Source organism: Vanellus vanellus (genome assembly GCF_965231255.1).
Source record: "Vanellus vanellus genome assembly, chromosome: 4".
NCBI classification, from domain to species: domain Eukaryota; kingdom Metazoa; phylum Chordata; class Aves; order Charadriiformes; family Charadriidae; genus Vanellus; species Vanellus vanellus.
The window spans coordinates 14,569,437-14,586,001 of NC_138909.1; the positions used below are offsets into that span (position 1 = coordinate 14,569,437).

Consider the following 16,565-nt stretch of genomic DNA (forward strand, 5'->3'; position numbering starts at 1 on the left):
TTTCCCATCTTTTATTTTCTTTTAATGAAAAAAATTAATTGTGCCTGGAAGAAGCAAGGGGAGTGTGGCATTTCTCTTGCACAACTGAGGAGCTGCAGAAGGGACAAAGCCTCTTAACAGCCTCACTCCACTGAAAAATGTCAGAGGCATCATTTTGCAGCAAGAAGAGAAAGGAAAGAGTTTTTACCTTAGTGACTTTTACTGAGCTCTTCAGATTTCATCTGAATTTTGCAGTGTTGGCAAGAATGAGTCCATACCTGTCTTGAATTTTTCTCTCCACTGTCCCTCAGATTCATCTCATTGGGTATTACTGAGAACTCGATTTTGCTCCAGAACTACTGGAAATGATGCAAGAGAAAAGGAACAATTTCCCTAAATTGTGAACCTCATTCATCGATGCTACTTGTAAAACTACATGCAGTTGTCCTTTCCTCTTCTTTTTTCTGGACTTGGCCCGAGACATCCCAAAAAAGCAGCTGTGACTCCACTGTCCTCCTCTTTCTCTTACGTGTTTTTACATTGTCTTGGACACTGTGTGACCTCGGGACCAGGTCTTTCTCTTCCCCTGACAGTGGCACTACACATGCTCTAACCTGCCAGCTCCGATCTTTTTTTCGTTCTGGTTTGAGGAGTACAGAAACGTTTGAAAGATGTAATTGAAGCTCAGGCAATATCTTATGTTCCACTCACCCAACTGAGACAGTCTGCTTTACTCCACTATGGTGGACTCCTGATGAGATAATAATTCTTTCCTGAAAAGATCAGATTGAGCCTGAAAGAGTTCAGATCTAAGAAAAAGATTCTTCTGATGGAGTCAGAGTCCAGTGTGAAAACTCTTAAAATAAACCAAAATAAAATGAGGAAAGCCTTGCAAAAAAAAAAAAAAAAAATCCATGTTCCACTGTTTGGAAAGGCAGAAAAGAAGTATACCTTCCTGCTTTGTATTTTGGGGTTTTTAAATGCTACAGTGTTCTTAGATATTATGGTAGAGATTGATAAAATAACAATAATGGTAGAAACACATTCAAATCCCCTTAGCTTCAGGCTCTTGAAGTCCCAAGCCAAAGCACTAAAGGTTTTATAACTAACTACAGAAAGACTATGTCTCTCCTGTGTGCTCTGCCTGGACCAGACTCTCCTGGCTTCAGTGCAGATTGTTTGACTCTGGCTTTCAGACCTTTTAGTCCAATTTGTAAATTCATTAGAACTCTTATCCCTGCGACCGATACAGGCTGAGGATTTTCAAAATTCTGAAAAACAATCAACTGAAATAAATAAATGAAGAAAAATCCCATTCAGGACTGGCATTCACCTCCAAGAATAAGGTTGGTTTTCTCACTCACATGCTAAGATTTCATCTTACCTGACATCTTACATCACAAGCGTGGCTCTCTACCTCTGAGCTAGTTGTCCAGACTCTTATTTATAGTCGATGGAGATAAACACGCACTTCGAGAACACAATTCACCCAATCAATTTAAACATCTGCCTTTGGAAGAGATGGAGTATGTCCTAGTTGCCTATTTCTTGCCACTGACTATAAAGGAATATGCAATCCACCACACTGTAGGTGACTGCAGTGAGATGAACTCCAGCCTAGGTGACTTGCACTGCGAGTTGGCTTAGTGCCGTAGGACTCCACTTGGGCCCAGGCTTCAGGCAAGTGTCAGGACTACCCCTGCAACTGTCCTTACCCCAGCAGAACGTACTAGTGTTGTGAAAGGCTTGTATTTCCTATTCTTCCAGCAAGATAAAAGAGAAGTAAATGTGGATGTCTGAAGAGCAACTGCTTAGAATGAGGGCTAAGCACTTCTGATGGAGGCACCCTGAAGTCGGCAGAGAAGATAATTTGTGGTGGTGCTAATTTCTCTGCAAAGTACCAGGTCCCAAACAATGTGAGTTTGGGCTCTAATGTGTCACCCTGTAGTCTGAGAACATGTTAGAAAGGCACCTTCTTGCCGCCGTCTCTGCCTTGTGATGGTAGGTCCTTTCTTTGCAATGTTCAGAGCCCTTTGTGCATTCATTAGACGGACCTCTCCTCAAAAGCATAATTTGGTGGGGTTTTTTTACTGCCTAATTTCCCTGGTTTTGACTGTTATGGAAAATATTCCAAGGCATCTGATGGCTTTCATTTCTGGTTTAAATTATTTTAATAATTTAAGTTTGGGAGTTCTTGGATTAATCTGTTAGGGGGAGACAGGAGCTTCAGCTAAATGCATCTTAACCCTGCCTGGCATTCAGACATTTTTCCTTCTTTCTTCAGGTACTTCTAGGTAATCTTTTGATTCCCCTACTGTATTTTCAAAATACCAGTTGTAAGGAACTGCTTAAGTGTGGAGATTCAAACAAAGAAAGGGAAGAAAAAGCAGGCTATCTAGTTGACATAACTTATTGTTGTACTTGCATTGTAAGCTGAATTATTGAAATTGTTGCATTGTATGAAAAGGGTCTCCAGCCAAACTAGTCTCTGATACGAGCTTGCTTTTTTATGCTATAACAGAAACCACGAGCCTGCTATGTCTTTGTGCGTCCTGCCTCTTAGCCTTTACCCGCTCCCCTGGTATTCTACGTCACAAGAAATGTATCCTTTTGGAGGGATTCAATACATCTTCCACCTTGTGCTTTGGAGGACAAACCACACTCAAGCAAACAGCTTGGGTGATGCTTGCTTGACTATGAACAGAATTGAAGTATTGGTCTCCTATATGACTGTGCACTAATTTTTTCCCTGAAAACATGGTCATCTCCACAGTAATTCTTACTTCCATTACAAGACCAAACCAAATGTGGCTGAACTATTAAGTTGCCATCGTGCTGAACTTGTAAAATTCTTCCTATGATAGAAAAAGCCCACGTGTTTTCAGTCCACGAGGATAGGTGCAAAGGTATTGTCCTTAGGGGGGGAAAAATCTTGCTGATTAATTTTTGAACAGCGTAGAGCTGAGGAAGTTTCTGCATGGCTGGCCAAGCAGCCAGCCGGCTCCTTCTTCCTTGCCTAGTCTAGAAAGAAAAGGGAAATTCCCTTGTGTGAAGTCAGGTAGTCAACTGATCCCCGGGCAAAAAAACAGAGGACAAACATTTACCAGTGAATTTCCATTCCAGAAGTGGGAAGGAGAGTTTTCTCCAAAAATCGCAAAGGAAATCTCAATGTATTACACCAATGCAGAACGGAAAACTAGTCCTTTTTTCTATGAGTTCTGCAGCACACCCTTGCCTTTATTTGCCCACATCAATATTAAAAGGAATAATAGAAAAGAGACAAGAGGTAGCTTAACAAACAGTAAACAACTCCAAAGTGTGTGGACGTACAGTCACCTCATTTAATTATGTCTGGTTTGTATTACTTTCCTCAATCTCTTTGCCAAATAATCTAAATAACAACAATCTGAAAGAAATGGTAGATAATGTCATCCATGAACTGACCAAAATAGCTCTGTAGATTAAATTTACCTGGGAATATTTCTGAAATCCAAAGGGAAATATCTCAGATGAAAACAAACGACTAAAAGCAGTTTTTTTCAAGCTTAAAAGAACCCGTCTTTTTTGCACTGATTCTTTGTTGCGTAAATACCTAAAGGTGTTTGACATGCAAAATTTTTTATTCAATAATTTTTTTATTATTTGATTAGGTTTTTTATTGGAGTGTTAAGTCTCTTGTGTCATAACGAAGCACAAATTTTGTTTTCACATGTAAGCAGAAGGAGCAGAAGAGTTTAGGGATCACTATCAGGAGCCGCAGCTGCCTGACTGCAATGTGAAACTACAGAGGAACGCGTAGGTTTTCATACCATAAGTAGAGCACAAAGTCGGGAGCTGTTGTGAGCAGCGTCTTACTATGCCAGTCCAGAATTTCTAAGCTATTTGCATGAGAAATTAGCGTCATTTCTATGTTTAAAAACAAACCCATCTGAATTTAATCTCCTCTTCTATCAGCTCCTGTTTCCTTTGTCGAGGCGGCTTGGCAGGCAAACCAGAGGCAAATGGATTTCCACATGACCTACTTTATCTGGCGAGATATATAAATAGTCTACTCCAAAATTTTGGAGGACCCGTTTAAACCATTTTGGAACGCACTCGTGAAAGAACACAAAGTCAACAGAGGAATCAAGGCGTCCTGCACGTGCTCGTGGAAGGGAGGTGGTAACTGAGGCGAAACCGCTGTCAGAGGAGCCTGAACTCCAGCGCAATGAGCTGGAAGGTGGCACAAGCGCCGTGACCGTGCGTGTAGTCGTCACGTAGCAGGGCACGGCGTCACCTTGCGGGTCGAAGCGCATTTTATTCAGCGTGTTTTTGTACTGCGTAGTTGGTCGCCGTAGTCGATCACGGTACTGTTTTGGATGGTAATGGATATGTGCGATTCAGAAATGGCAACACAGGCAACTGTGCGGTAGCTGGGTCTGAGGTGGTTTCGGCGCCGTGGGCAGCGAGGATGGATCCCTTCTGAGCTCCCTTCTCTAGCTGCCCTGCTGGGCAAATCCTCTTCTCGGCCACCGCCAGCTGCCAATTGCATGGTCCTTTTTAAAAATGGAGGGAAAATAAACATCAGTAACCCAACGGGCTGCAAAATGGCTGAGGGCAGTTGATTGTTTTCTTGCTGCTATTAAAAAAAAAAAAAAAAAGAAGAGGATCTAAAGCACGGTAACCACATTTGAAAAATAAGGTGGCAATTCCTCATGAACGCTGACTGTTTGCAAAGCAAAAGTGCGAGGTTGATCATAGTGGGCACAATGAGACCTCTGCAGCTTTTTAGGCCATCACTGATACACTGGCAAAGCAAAGAAAATCTTTTTTTCCTCCAGGATTGGCCTTGTACAGACACACAAAAGACCTCCGTAGTGCAATTAATTGAGCTCAAAGGACCTTTATCCTCTGGGCTTCCTGAGTAACAGCACGCCTGTACAGAAATAACCTGCGGGGACAAAGTGAGGGGAGAGGGTGGTCGTGTCCTGACGTGGAGCTACAGCAGTCCCACAAGCAGTGACTACTCTGGGGGGACTCGGTATTCACAAGCACAAGCTGTATTGCAGGAGAATTTCAAAATGGAGCATGCTTAATGTTGTTTAAACTTTCAGAACAAAACCGTAGCGGGCGAACTAGCTGAAACATTTGTTCTTGACAGAGGGCTTTGCGACTTTTATCCTAATTTCAGGAAATTATGCCCTAGCCTAATTTAGCCAAATGTAAGGATTTTCCTATGTGGAGAAACTGGCTGGCGTAATTACTCCAGTTGTGCCCACTAACCTCTCTTCATACAGTTTTACAGCTGTAAATACGCAGACGTTAAGAGTCAGACCGAAGTATCGTGCTGTTTAAGCATTTCATTAGTGTTCTTAATTGCTTTGGTTTACCCTAGGATGTCTAACTTATGAACTGCAGAGCTTTGCTGGTTGTGCACAGAAATCCACAGTGTTAATATTGTTGGTTTTGCTAGATGTTCACTTCCTTGGGAAGAGGGGTACAGCTAGATGCAGCCTTCTCTCAAAACAATTAGTGAGAACGCCGGTGGAACTGTGAATGGGTAACTCAACGGTTGAGAGCAGAAAGAGAAATCCACCGTCATGACTAGAAAGGGAGCAGTCCACCAGACATCTTAACTAGTCATTTGGAAACCTTTCTTTGCTATAATTTCTTTAATTCAACAATCCAATAAAACATTTCTATGTCCAGCGTTGGGACTTGTGATTAGGCTCAACAACAAGGTGTGATTTAAAAAGCGGGTTTTATTACTCATTATTTATCACTATTTTTTACATTAACTCCTTTTTCCTAACATATGATTATTGTTACACGGCAGGGATGAAACCTACACGCAAAGTTTGTCCCTGGGTAGCTATTTTCAAGAAAATGAATTGAAAAACTAATATATGACAAATACATGAAAACTAATGCCAGACTCCAGGCTAACACACTGGTCTCAGCGTGTTTTAAAATACAAATGTAATGTTTTGAAATTTGACCTCAGGGACAATTTTGTGCCTTTGGACCAGATAACTTGTCTGGTTGGTGCCTCCGTAGAGTCTGCTTAAGCCAAAAGACTCTGGCTTTCTTTGATTAGCCCTCAAGACACGGGTTAATTAATGGGATTTAAATGAACCATTGGATCATGCTACAACACCCTACCGCCAATGGCGTTTTGAGTAAGTTCACACTGATTCTACATGTTCTTGCCATGATGATACTAAATTGTCTCCAGGTTTCTAAAGGAAAATGGAAAAATTTGTGGTCTTATGTGACACTTTGAAGAAATCTCAAATGTTGAGATTCTTCAATAACAGCATCAGTGGTTCAAACAAAAGAGCTACACTGAAACCCAGCTTGAAATCTAAACCTAACAGTACAATTTGAGTTCATGCTTACTAACTACACGCATCAAATCACTTTTTTACTCTTTCCAATAGCCCCACTGAGGCAGCTGAAATGATGACATGCAGAAATGTACAGGAGGATGGTTTGCGTACTTGTATTTGTGCACCTTTAACATTGATAAAGGCTAAAATTCACTGTTTTCCATATTTCAAAAGTTTTTGGCAAAATACCTTCTTCTTTGGTGATCTTTCTTTTAGTGCTTAATAGTGCTTTACCTCACTATTGTGAAAAGCTTTATGGTGAAATTGGTGCAGTGATCTAGGCTTTCACCTTTATTTTTCCTGTTATTTCTGCAAATGCCCCTGTTAAAAACGCTCCAACCGCTGCTTCGTAACTTTTGAACGCGCTATACCGTGGTGAATCGCAGCAAGTATCGCAGCGCTCCCTGCAACAACGGCACACTAGGGGGACTATTTCTCTGCGGTGGAAGAGTACGGGTGCTAACAAGGGCACAGGGATCCCGTGCCAGAAGCCTGAAGTTAAGTAATCTGTAAGAAAAAAAAAAAAAAAAAAAAAAAAAAAAATTGAGAGATCTTTTCTGGCAGAGTGGAAGAGCACCAACAGCGGAGGTTTTGAATGAGTTTGGTCTTTCCCTTTTAATTGAATAGTGTTTAGGATTGCGCTGCATAACGCCCTCCTTTTTTTTTTTTTCCCCCTTGTTTTGTTTATTTTTGGGGGTATTTTTCTTGGCCAAGACAGCCCAGAAAGCCCTTCCCCGAGGGGGCTCACCGCCCGGCCCTCAGCCAGGAGGGAAAAGGGGATGGGGATGGGGATGGGGATGGGGATGGGGGGGGGGGGGGGGGATGGGGATGGGGATGGGGGGGGGGGGGGGGAGAAAAGGCACCGGCCGCTGCGCACCCCGGCTGTCCCGGCTGAGGGCGGCGATCCCCGCCGCCTCCCGGCAGCGGGAGCCGCTCCCGCCCCGCCACCGGGGGGCTGCGGCCCTTTCTCGGGGACGGGACGCGCCGCGGGGACCCCAGGCGGGGCGGGGGGGGGGGTGGGGGTGTCGTCTGCAGCGGGGGGTTCCCCCACGCGAGTGGGCGCTGGTTATCCCCGGGGAGATTTAAACTCCGTCCCGGCTGTCACCGAGCGGGCCCCTCATTACCGCTTCTTGGCGGGGGAAGCGACATCACCCCCTCCCCGCTCCGGGGGGCTGCCTCCGGGGGCGGCCGCACCCGCCCATCCGCCCGTCTGCGCTCACACACCAACTTTTTTAATTTTTTTTTTATTTTTTTCTAATTTTTTTTTCTTCCCAGCTAAGGCAGTTCCAGGCTCACTATGAGGACTTTCCTTTCCCTTCCCCCCCGCCCCCCCCGACTTGTTTTTAATGCAGTTTTTAGAGGGCTTCGGGGGTTGTTTTGGGTTTGGTTTTTTTTGTGTGTGTGTGTGTGCGGGTTTCCCCCCACCTCCCCGCCAGCGGCTCCGCGGTGGGGCGCCGCAGAAATCACCACTTCAGCCGCCCTTTAACATTTTTGCTGTGCGAATCGCCGCCCTCTTCGCAGCCCCCGTCCTTCCCAACCCAAAACACACACCCCCGTCGGGTGGGTTCGGACTGCCGGATCGGGGTCCCTGTCCTATGTCCCGTCCGTCCGTCCGTCCCCCCTTTCTCCTTTCCGCCGAGCACACGGCGGGCCCGTCCCCTCCGCGCCCCGCCGCCGGCCGCGCCGCCGCAGTCCCCGCCGGCCGCTGCCGCCCGCCGACTACAGCTCCCAGGATCCCTCTGGGAGGCCGCCGTCCCTTCCCTTCCCCTCCCCTCTCCCTCCCTCTTTTCCCGGCCCTTGTTGTTTGAAAAGGCTCCGGCGGAGTTTCGGGGGCTCCTCCGCTCGGGGCGGGGCAGAGCGGGGGGAGGGAGGCGCGGTGCCGCCGTTGGGCCGCCTCTGTGGAGAAAAGCGGGCTGGGGGCGGGAGGGGGGACACACGACGCCGTGAATACCAGGGGCAAACCCCTCCCACGCTCGCCGGGAGTCGAACCGACCCGGCCCCAGCCCTAACCCCGGGGCTAGACCCAGCCGCCGCCGCCCCCCGCCCCGCCCGGAGGTGAAGGGGAAGGAGGCAGCAGCGCTGGGCGATCCCCTCCTCCCGGCGCAGGGGGAGGAGGAAGGGGAAGGAGCAGGAGCGAGCCCGGGGAGCCGCGGCGGCCGGCGCTGAGGGGAGGGGAAGGGAAGCGAAGCCCCCCGCGGCCCTTCCCCGGCGGGAGGGTGCCGGCGGCTCGGGGAAGGGAGGCGGTGCCACCGAGGCGGGGCGGCGGCTGGATCCTGCCCCGGGACGCCGGAGCCGAAGTTGCGGCGGGGCGGCGGCCGCCCCTGTCGTCTCTCCCGATGTTCGTGTGACTCGGCGGCTGTGAGGAGGAGGAGGAGGAGGAGGAAGGGGGAGGGGGGGGGGGGGTAAACCTCCCGCCTCAGCCCCGTTCGCCGCTCCGGCTGGTTGTTGTGCGTGAGAGACAGACAACACACACACACCGCTCCCCTCGTCCCTCCCCTTCCCTCGCCCCGCAGCCCCGGGAGGCCGGAGCGGGCGCGGTGTTACCTCAGCGGCTCGGGGCTCCCTCGGCCCGGCCCGGCCCGGCCCGGGCGCCGCTGCTGCTGCTGCCGCCGAAGGAGAAGAAGGATTGCCCCGGCGGCGGGCAGGCGGCCCAGCCATGAGCGGCGGGGAGGTGGTCTGCTCGGGCTGGCTCCGAAAGTCCCCACCGGAGAAGAAGTTGAAACGCTACGTGAGTGCCCCCCCCCCCCCCCCCCCCCTTCCTCCTTTCCCGCTTCTCCCCCCGCCGGGGTTCCCCGCTCTCCCCCGGCCCGGCCCGGCCCGGCCCGGCCTCCCCGCGCGGTCCCTCCCGGCCGGGCCCGGCGGCGGCGCCGCGGACGAGCCGCCCTCTCCCGGGACTACTGCCCGGTACGTCCCGTGGGGCTGCCCGACGCTTTCTTTTCCTTTTTTTTTTTTTTTTTTTTGGTTGTTGTTGTTGGTTGGGGTTTTTTTTGTTGTTGTTTTTGTTTGTTTGTTTGTTTTTTCTCGTTTTTCCTCTCCCTTCCTTAAAAAAAAAGGGGCGCGGAGCGGTCAGATGTTTCTGCCCTGCTTTTATCGCCTTTCCGAGGGGAGTCGGGAGAGGGAGGGGGGCGGAGTTTTTCCGTCTTCCCTTTGGATCCGCGCTCGGTGTGTGTATATATATATATATATATATATGTATTTTTAAACGTAAACACTTGCCGCCCGGGTGCCGGTGCCTGATCGGAGGGGAGGGCGGGCGGGCGGTGAAGGGGGGACGCCCCGTCACTGGGCTCATGGGGGGGGAGAGCAGCCGGAGCCGCCGGCGGGAGCCGGGGATGCCCCGGGAGCTCCCCCCGCTGGGGCCGGGGGGAGGCTTTGCCCTTGGGACTGGAGCCCTTTATACTTGGGGGGGGGGGGGGGGGGGGGGAAGAATTGCGAGAAAAGTGCGTTTTTTTCTTGCTCGAAGTTGAGCCTCCTGTTGCTCAGAAGTGAAGAGGTTCGCGAGGGGCTGCGGTGGAGCTGACACTGAGTTCGCAGGAAAATGGAGCGCGTTTGCTGAGAGGGCAGATTTGGTGACAGCGGTGCTGCCCGGCGCTGGGGCTCCCGGGGGTGCTGGCGGGGACGCTGTCAGGTCACGTCGGAGGAAGGGGGGATGGCAGGAGTCGTCCCTCTCATCCCTGCTGAGCCCTTTCCTCCCGGCACCCGCGTCGCCTCACGACATCCCTCTAAGAATTGGTACAAAATGTTGGGCTGCCTTTTTTTTTTTTTTTGCCTTTTTTTTTTTTTTTCTTCACTTAGCCGGTTAGGTGGTATTTAAATAGAAATAGCCTTCGCAGTTATCAGTGTTTTGTTTTTGTTTTGTTTTTTTAGCAGCTGAACCTTCAGATTCATTTGAGAATCTGTGAATGTGGGTTTTAACGTGACCATGTTATTTTCATCTGCTAGCGGTTAACAAACACTTCTCGAAGAACTGTTCCTGTTACGGACAATTTTTTAAATGCCAGGAAATCAGTGAAATGGGACTCTTTATAAATTAAAAAATAATATTTGGGATAGCCCATTCTCTGGTGTCCAGTGGCAAAAATCCTGTTCACGCAAAGGACACAGGATCAGACTCACAAAGAGAATGTCCTGATGGGTCATGGCAGGACTGTGCTTTCCTGTCGAATTGGGCACGAGCTGTATTTTTGGCTGATCCCTCCATGTGTATTCACAGGATGCCACTTTACCAATGCGTAGAAATTAAGAGCAGCATTAATGTTTTTAAAGTTTGAGAAATTTTCCCACTCAATTTCTAAATCATGTACAGTTATGCTGTCCATTAGTGGACAGAATTGTAAGCAAGAGTTTGCCTTCCGCAGTCGATACCATAAATCAGTCCCTAAATGTGCTAGCTTTTTTTCCACGTAACTGACCTTTCACTGTATTTATAGCTCCTCTTCCATACTGGAATAAGATCAGACCCTTTGAGGGGAAACCCCTGACTACAGGGCTGGTCAAGTGGTTCCCCATCTTAAAGAAGTAATTCCTTAATTTTCACTTGAAAGGGGGATCTGCTTTTTGAGGAGGCATCGCTATCGGAGTGATAGTACGGCAAGCTTATATGAGCATGACTTGGTTCAGCATCTGCGCGCACTATAGGCCGTAAGGTCGTAAGTTTAAATCTTGCACGTTGTTTTAGACTGTTTTCTGCTTGTATAAGAAAAAAAGGTACTGTTTAAAGGAGGACTTAAAGTGAAATTCCTCCTGCTTGTCTGTAGTGCCTGATCAGTTGTAGGCTAAAGGTTCACGCTCACTTCAAAGACCTAAAAGTGACCTTGACATCACGATCGCCGTCTTCAAGCAAACAAAAAGTTGACGTACTTAAGACGATGAACTTTAACTGAGTGCACTGATTGAAGTGTTGGCTTATGCTCTCTGTAATTCTACGCTTAGACCAAGGCACAGAAGAGCTCTGTGTTTTCTAAAGCCATATTTTTATACTGGTGATATTTCAAGAGGCTGCACCAGACGAAAAGATGGGAAAGTGATTTCAATAGGAAACTGCTTTTCTGCAGCGCATACTTTTCACATATATATATGGAAAATTGTAACTTCACGCTCTATTAGTTTTTGCATGCAAGTGTTGGGGCAAATCCAGGTTACCATCTGGGAAGGGAGATAAAAAGTCTGAAATTGCAGTTAAATATGGTTTCAGTTTTTAGGAAGGGTGAAAAGGAGCACTTTGAAGCTAGTACATAGACATATGTTTCACAGGGACTTCAATTTCTAGTTTGAAACAGTTGGACACGGTATTAAAGCTAGCTTACAATCATTTCGAGCCTAAAAAAAAACAGAAAAAAAAAAAAAAACACCCAAACCCACCCAACCCTGTCCTGCAGGTGGGAAAAATCAGGTTTCCTTGAATATATACCTTAATGCCATGGATGTCTTTCCCTCCCCCTTAAAAGGAGTCCGGTTTTTACGTCTCGTTCATGCGTTTTTGGAACAGAAGTAACTTTCTGATAACCGTTGGCACCTGGTGTTGGTTCCCTGGAGCTGGTGTTCAGAACAGCTTGTTTGCTGGAATAGACTGGTTGTTTCCAGTGGCAGATCTCTGGGGAAAATACAAGTAACTGTTGGTGTCGGCTGGGGGTCCGAGATGAGGATGTGGATTTAGTAGAGAAGAAGGGGGAGGGAGCTGGGGCTGAATCCTGCACAGTCCACTACAGCCTGTGCGGTGGTTGCACGAGTACATGGAAGAACTTGCTTGTTCACGGGGATGGGGGACTGCTAAATTTCACAGCTTCTGGTACCCTCTGTATTTATTATTTTCTTTCCTTACTTGTTCTGTTGCCTTCAACTTTGCAAATGTTTATGCTCTCACCTCAACTGTACTGTACTTTTTCTGCTCTGGTCCCCGTATTTTTGAAGATGTAGTTGGAAAGCCCCTTCCTCTCCATCTGTCCTTTAAAAAGTGATAGTAAGCCCTGGCTTCGTGGTTTTCTGCTGCATTGCAGTTCTGCTGTGCACGTGCCAGTTAAAATAGCTGATTCTTTGTGGTAGCGGCATAGAGGATCTTTTACTGCCATTATGCTAAGAAACCACCAGATATTTAAACACAGCTGTCCTTGGTAAAGCAAGGGAGAAAAGCTTGAGGGAATGGGAATAAGTCTTCGAAATTCTCTCCTAGAGCTACTCCGCTTTTGTCCGGGTGGTGGCAAGGGCTTAGTATGACAGCTGGTTGTGCTTAAAAATCAGGATTTTAGCATTGATGGGGGGTTTATGGAACTGGTTTGTAGAAAGTCTACGGATGCAATGTAATAATTCTCAGCATTCTAACATGCCCCGCTTAGACTGAAGTACATTTTATTTGATAAAAGGTAAAACTTCATCAAAAGCATCTTGCATAAACTATATTAGGAAAGGAGAATACACTTTTTTGGATCAGTTGGTTCAGATTTTTCTGTATCTGATAGGCTTCCCTGTACTTATGAGAGTTCATAAGATGATTTTGAAAGTAAATTAGGAAACCTTAACTTTAGTGTAATTATTACTAAAAGTCCTTTGGCTATTTGACTGTTTCTATTGATTGTGCATTTAATTATTTAAAACCAAAGAGTTTAAAGATGAGAAATAGGCTTGATCTCCCCAGCAAATAAGGGGCACTGATATAATTCAGACACGGTTACTTCAGCATCCTTTTACTTACTCTGAAGTGCTCAGTTGTAGACGGTGACTAAAAAGGTGCCAGGCTATTAAGCTGGTTATTGATGTTTGAACTATAGGCTAAGACGCTGTAGGTACAAAAGTGATAGAAGTAGAATATTTTACTATGGTTTTGTTTGGCAGTTGCTATTTGGCACTAATCACGTAGGTGCCTCTTCTGTCTTGAGTAATACTTAAATGTGCTAAGATACGTAATGGTGTTAAGAAATGTTTTATTCAGCAGAGTAGTTGTAATCTGGTGAAAGCTGCAGCGCCTGACAAAAGCCCTTTTTCTGGAAGGCACCTGTTTGTGTTAAAGCTTTGTGATCTTGCATAAGCGTAGTGAGCAAATTTAAGAAGCCAGTTGGCTTACAGAAAAAACCCAAGGTGAGCTTGTTTGACATCATTCAGTGCTGTTCCTGTAGAGCTGGGTCAAGTTAACTCAAGACAGATGAGTGTTATCAAGTAATATCTTAATATTCTGAGCTTGATTGCACTTGTGCTCTTCCAGGAGTTGCTGAAGACCTTGCGAGAGTCAGTGTTCATGCAGAAACCTTTCCTTCGGGAAGGGATTCTGTCCCTTCCCTTCTGCTATGCGCTGTGCAGGAGCCAATATTTTGACTTTTGATATTTTTAAAAGTGTGTTAGTAAACCCCAAACCATGAATTCCAAAGCATGACTAAACATAATGCTTTTTTTGATTATAGAAGGAAGTTGCGTTGTTTTATGTGTCGGCTGAAGATACTGAAACAATCTCGGGTATGGCTTTGGGGGTATACCTACCTCCCGAGCTTGCTGTTTGGGTGCAAGTCTCACTTGAGGAGCACGGAACTCATTGTACAAGTATTTATCATCTTTGACAGGACATTAGCAGCTGGTGTTGACATTGCTGCCAGAGCTATGGCACTGTCAGTACTTGACCTATGGTGTTTGCTCTGAATTAATTACCAGTGGATGGTTTCAGAGGGTAAGAGCAGGTGACAGTGTATAAAACAGATTAAGAAGTTTAATATACGTGAACTAAGATAAGTCTCTTCTGCTAGTTATTCTAATTTTCATGTGATATACCACACTGATGTGCGCTGTTAATTTAAATGTTTCTGAGCTTGGATGGTCCAACGGTGCCTGAACTGCTCGAATGCTTCTTTTCTTGGTGTAGATAGGAAGGTCGGAGACTCAAGTAACAGAAATTGTCCCATTCCCCTTGAAATGCACGTGAACTGCTGGACATATGAAATAAGGCAGATATTGTAAAGATGTTTCTTGATGTGAACATTTTTTTTTTTCTTAACAGCTTTTAAATAGTAACCCTTAATTTGGGATGACAGTAACTGAAAGATGAGGAAATAGTCAAATTCTGACTTTTTGTGATGATGAAGATCATTATCCGTTGGATGTATAGCAGTTTATGGGTACCCTTTCACTATGCTTCTGCCTTTTGGTAGGTGTGTTAATAAGATTTGGAGCAGCTAATCGCAGGGGATTACAATTCAGTGAAGAACTAAGAAGGAGCAGGGGGAGGAAGTGGAAAACCAAAGTAATGTCTCCCACTTTCTTGATGCTGCATAGTAGCTGCTCCTCCACGTATGCGCAAAGTCCTGCAGCCTTGAACATTCAGTATAAACAGCATACATAGTAACCAGAGGAAATAATGAAATACTGTGAATTTAATTTCCAATTATACACAGATGACCTTGTTTTGCCTGCCTCTTAGTCAATCGTAAGCCCAAAGCAGCTGTGTGAAATAAATGTGAATTGGATATATTGAGAAATGAATGTTTTTATTGGACAGATTAGCTTAAAAAAAAAAAAGGGTAGACTTTGACTGTCAAAATGAGCGTCAATTCTGGAGGCCTTTAGTTGACCAGGTGACTCTTTCAGATGAGAGATAATCCTTCCATTTTCATTCATCTCTTTTGGTATTCAGCAGTCCCTTATTTAGACAGAGGAAAGTGGCAGACATAAAACTGTTTCCAGTGCTGTTTTCTCTCTTTTCAAATTTTAAAAATCCTGGAATGATGGTTTAGACACTTGAGAGGCATGATTTTTCTTTTTTCTTTTGCCTTTTTTTGACGTGACTTTTGGATCGGCTGATTAGAATAAAATGTAATCTCTTTTGGACATTTACAACACATTTCCCATTAAATTTGGTGCATGGCTTTGACAAAAGTCTTGGCAAAAAGTAAAAGGAACACCAGTGATTCAAAATGTAATAATTTTAAGGGAGAGAGTAATTTTGTGTGTCGTAGATGGCTCTGGCTTGGGTATCTCATACTTCTTTAGTCTTGCTCTCACCTTTTTCTAGTCTAAAAATAGATGTTACGGAACTATATCGGGTAAAATAGTTTCTTAAATCAAGAAAGGGTGTACAACTGATGAGGTGCAAATTTTGTTTTGATGTAGAGCAAATAAACATAAAGCAAAGATACACCTCCATACTTCCTTCATCCCAACTTCTTTTGTAGTGCGGTGGGGACAGATTTCTTGAGACTTTTTCAAAATGACCTTAAAATTTTCTGTGCTTCAATGAGTAATCATTTTATTGCCAATAGAAGCAATTTCAACTGTTGCAATTTAATTGCAGTATTTCATTAGGAGGGACAGACCTTGTGTCATGCAAATTACTTGAGCAAGGCAGGCAGAAAGGGATAATCTTGTCAAGGCAGGTATGTGTTGAGTACAGGTGAATATTGTTAGTCCAGTGTAATTGCTGCTGTTTCAGGGACTCGAATGTGAATTCAGCTCCTTGTATGTACAAACAAGTATTTCTAAGGCGGTACTTAATTTTTTTTTTTTTTTTTTCCATCTCCAGACCGAAACTAAAGTAATGTTTATTCTCATTTCCCCCTTTATCAATTCTTGATTAGGCTATTGCGGTTCCTTTTTTATGAGTTCTCTGGCTTGTTTATTTTAGGAAAAGTGTGCATGGTTGTACAAATTGTGTTAGCTTTGTAAATATTGCTCAGTGTAATATGCTAGTTTTATTTTTGAGCTTTTTTTTAAAAAAACCAAACAACTGGCTTCCAAGAAAAAGCTATGTAGTCTGCTTTTTGTGCTTGTGTTTGGTCTTGCTACCAGCTGTTGACAAAAGTTTTGTTTCTCATGATTAACTTTTGAGGCTTTTTGGAACATGCTATACTACTTTTAGTTATGAAAAATAATCTTATGTTATGTAGTATCAGACTGCCTCCTTTCCAGTATGGAAATGTTTATAAGGTAACTTTCCCTGAGATGAAAGAGACTGAATTAACTGTTGAACTCTGTAACCATCTTTTTTTTTTTTTAAATCATTTGTGCCAATAAGTTTGCTGTACAAAATAAGAACGAGCAAAAACTTCTCATTTAATTCCGTTGACCTAATTCAGTTCTTGACCGCCAATTTCAGTTCTTGACCGCCTAAACTCAGGCGGTTCCATGAAATGTACAATGCTGGTAGTGTATAATACTAACTTAGGGCACAGTCTCCCAGCAGAAGTATCAACCTCTTTTTTCAAGGGTATGTTTTTAACACAGAATTATTTGTGTTATTTATGT

General features: G+C 45.3%; 1 protein-coding gene across 1 annotated transcript in view; it reads left to right on the plus strand.

The window, feature by feature from the left end:
- The first annotated feature begins 8,722 nt into the window (after positions 1 to 8,722).
- Positions 8,723 to 16,565, plus strand: part of GAB1 (GRB2 associated binding protein 1) — a 98,402-nt gene continuing 90,559 nt past the window's right edge. Inside the window, exon 1 of the mRNA XM_082482902.1 lies at positions 8,723 to 9,075. Coding sequence (XP_082339028.1) covers positions 9,004 to 9,075 — 72 coding nt within the window. The 5' untranslated portion in view covers positions 8,723 to 9,003. The remainder of the gene's footprint in view (positions 9,076 to 16,565) is intronic.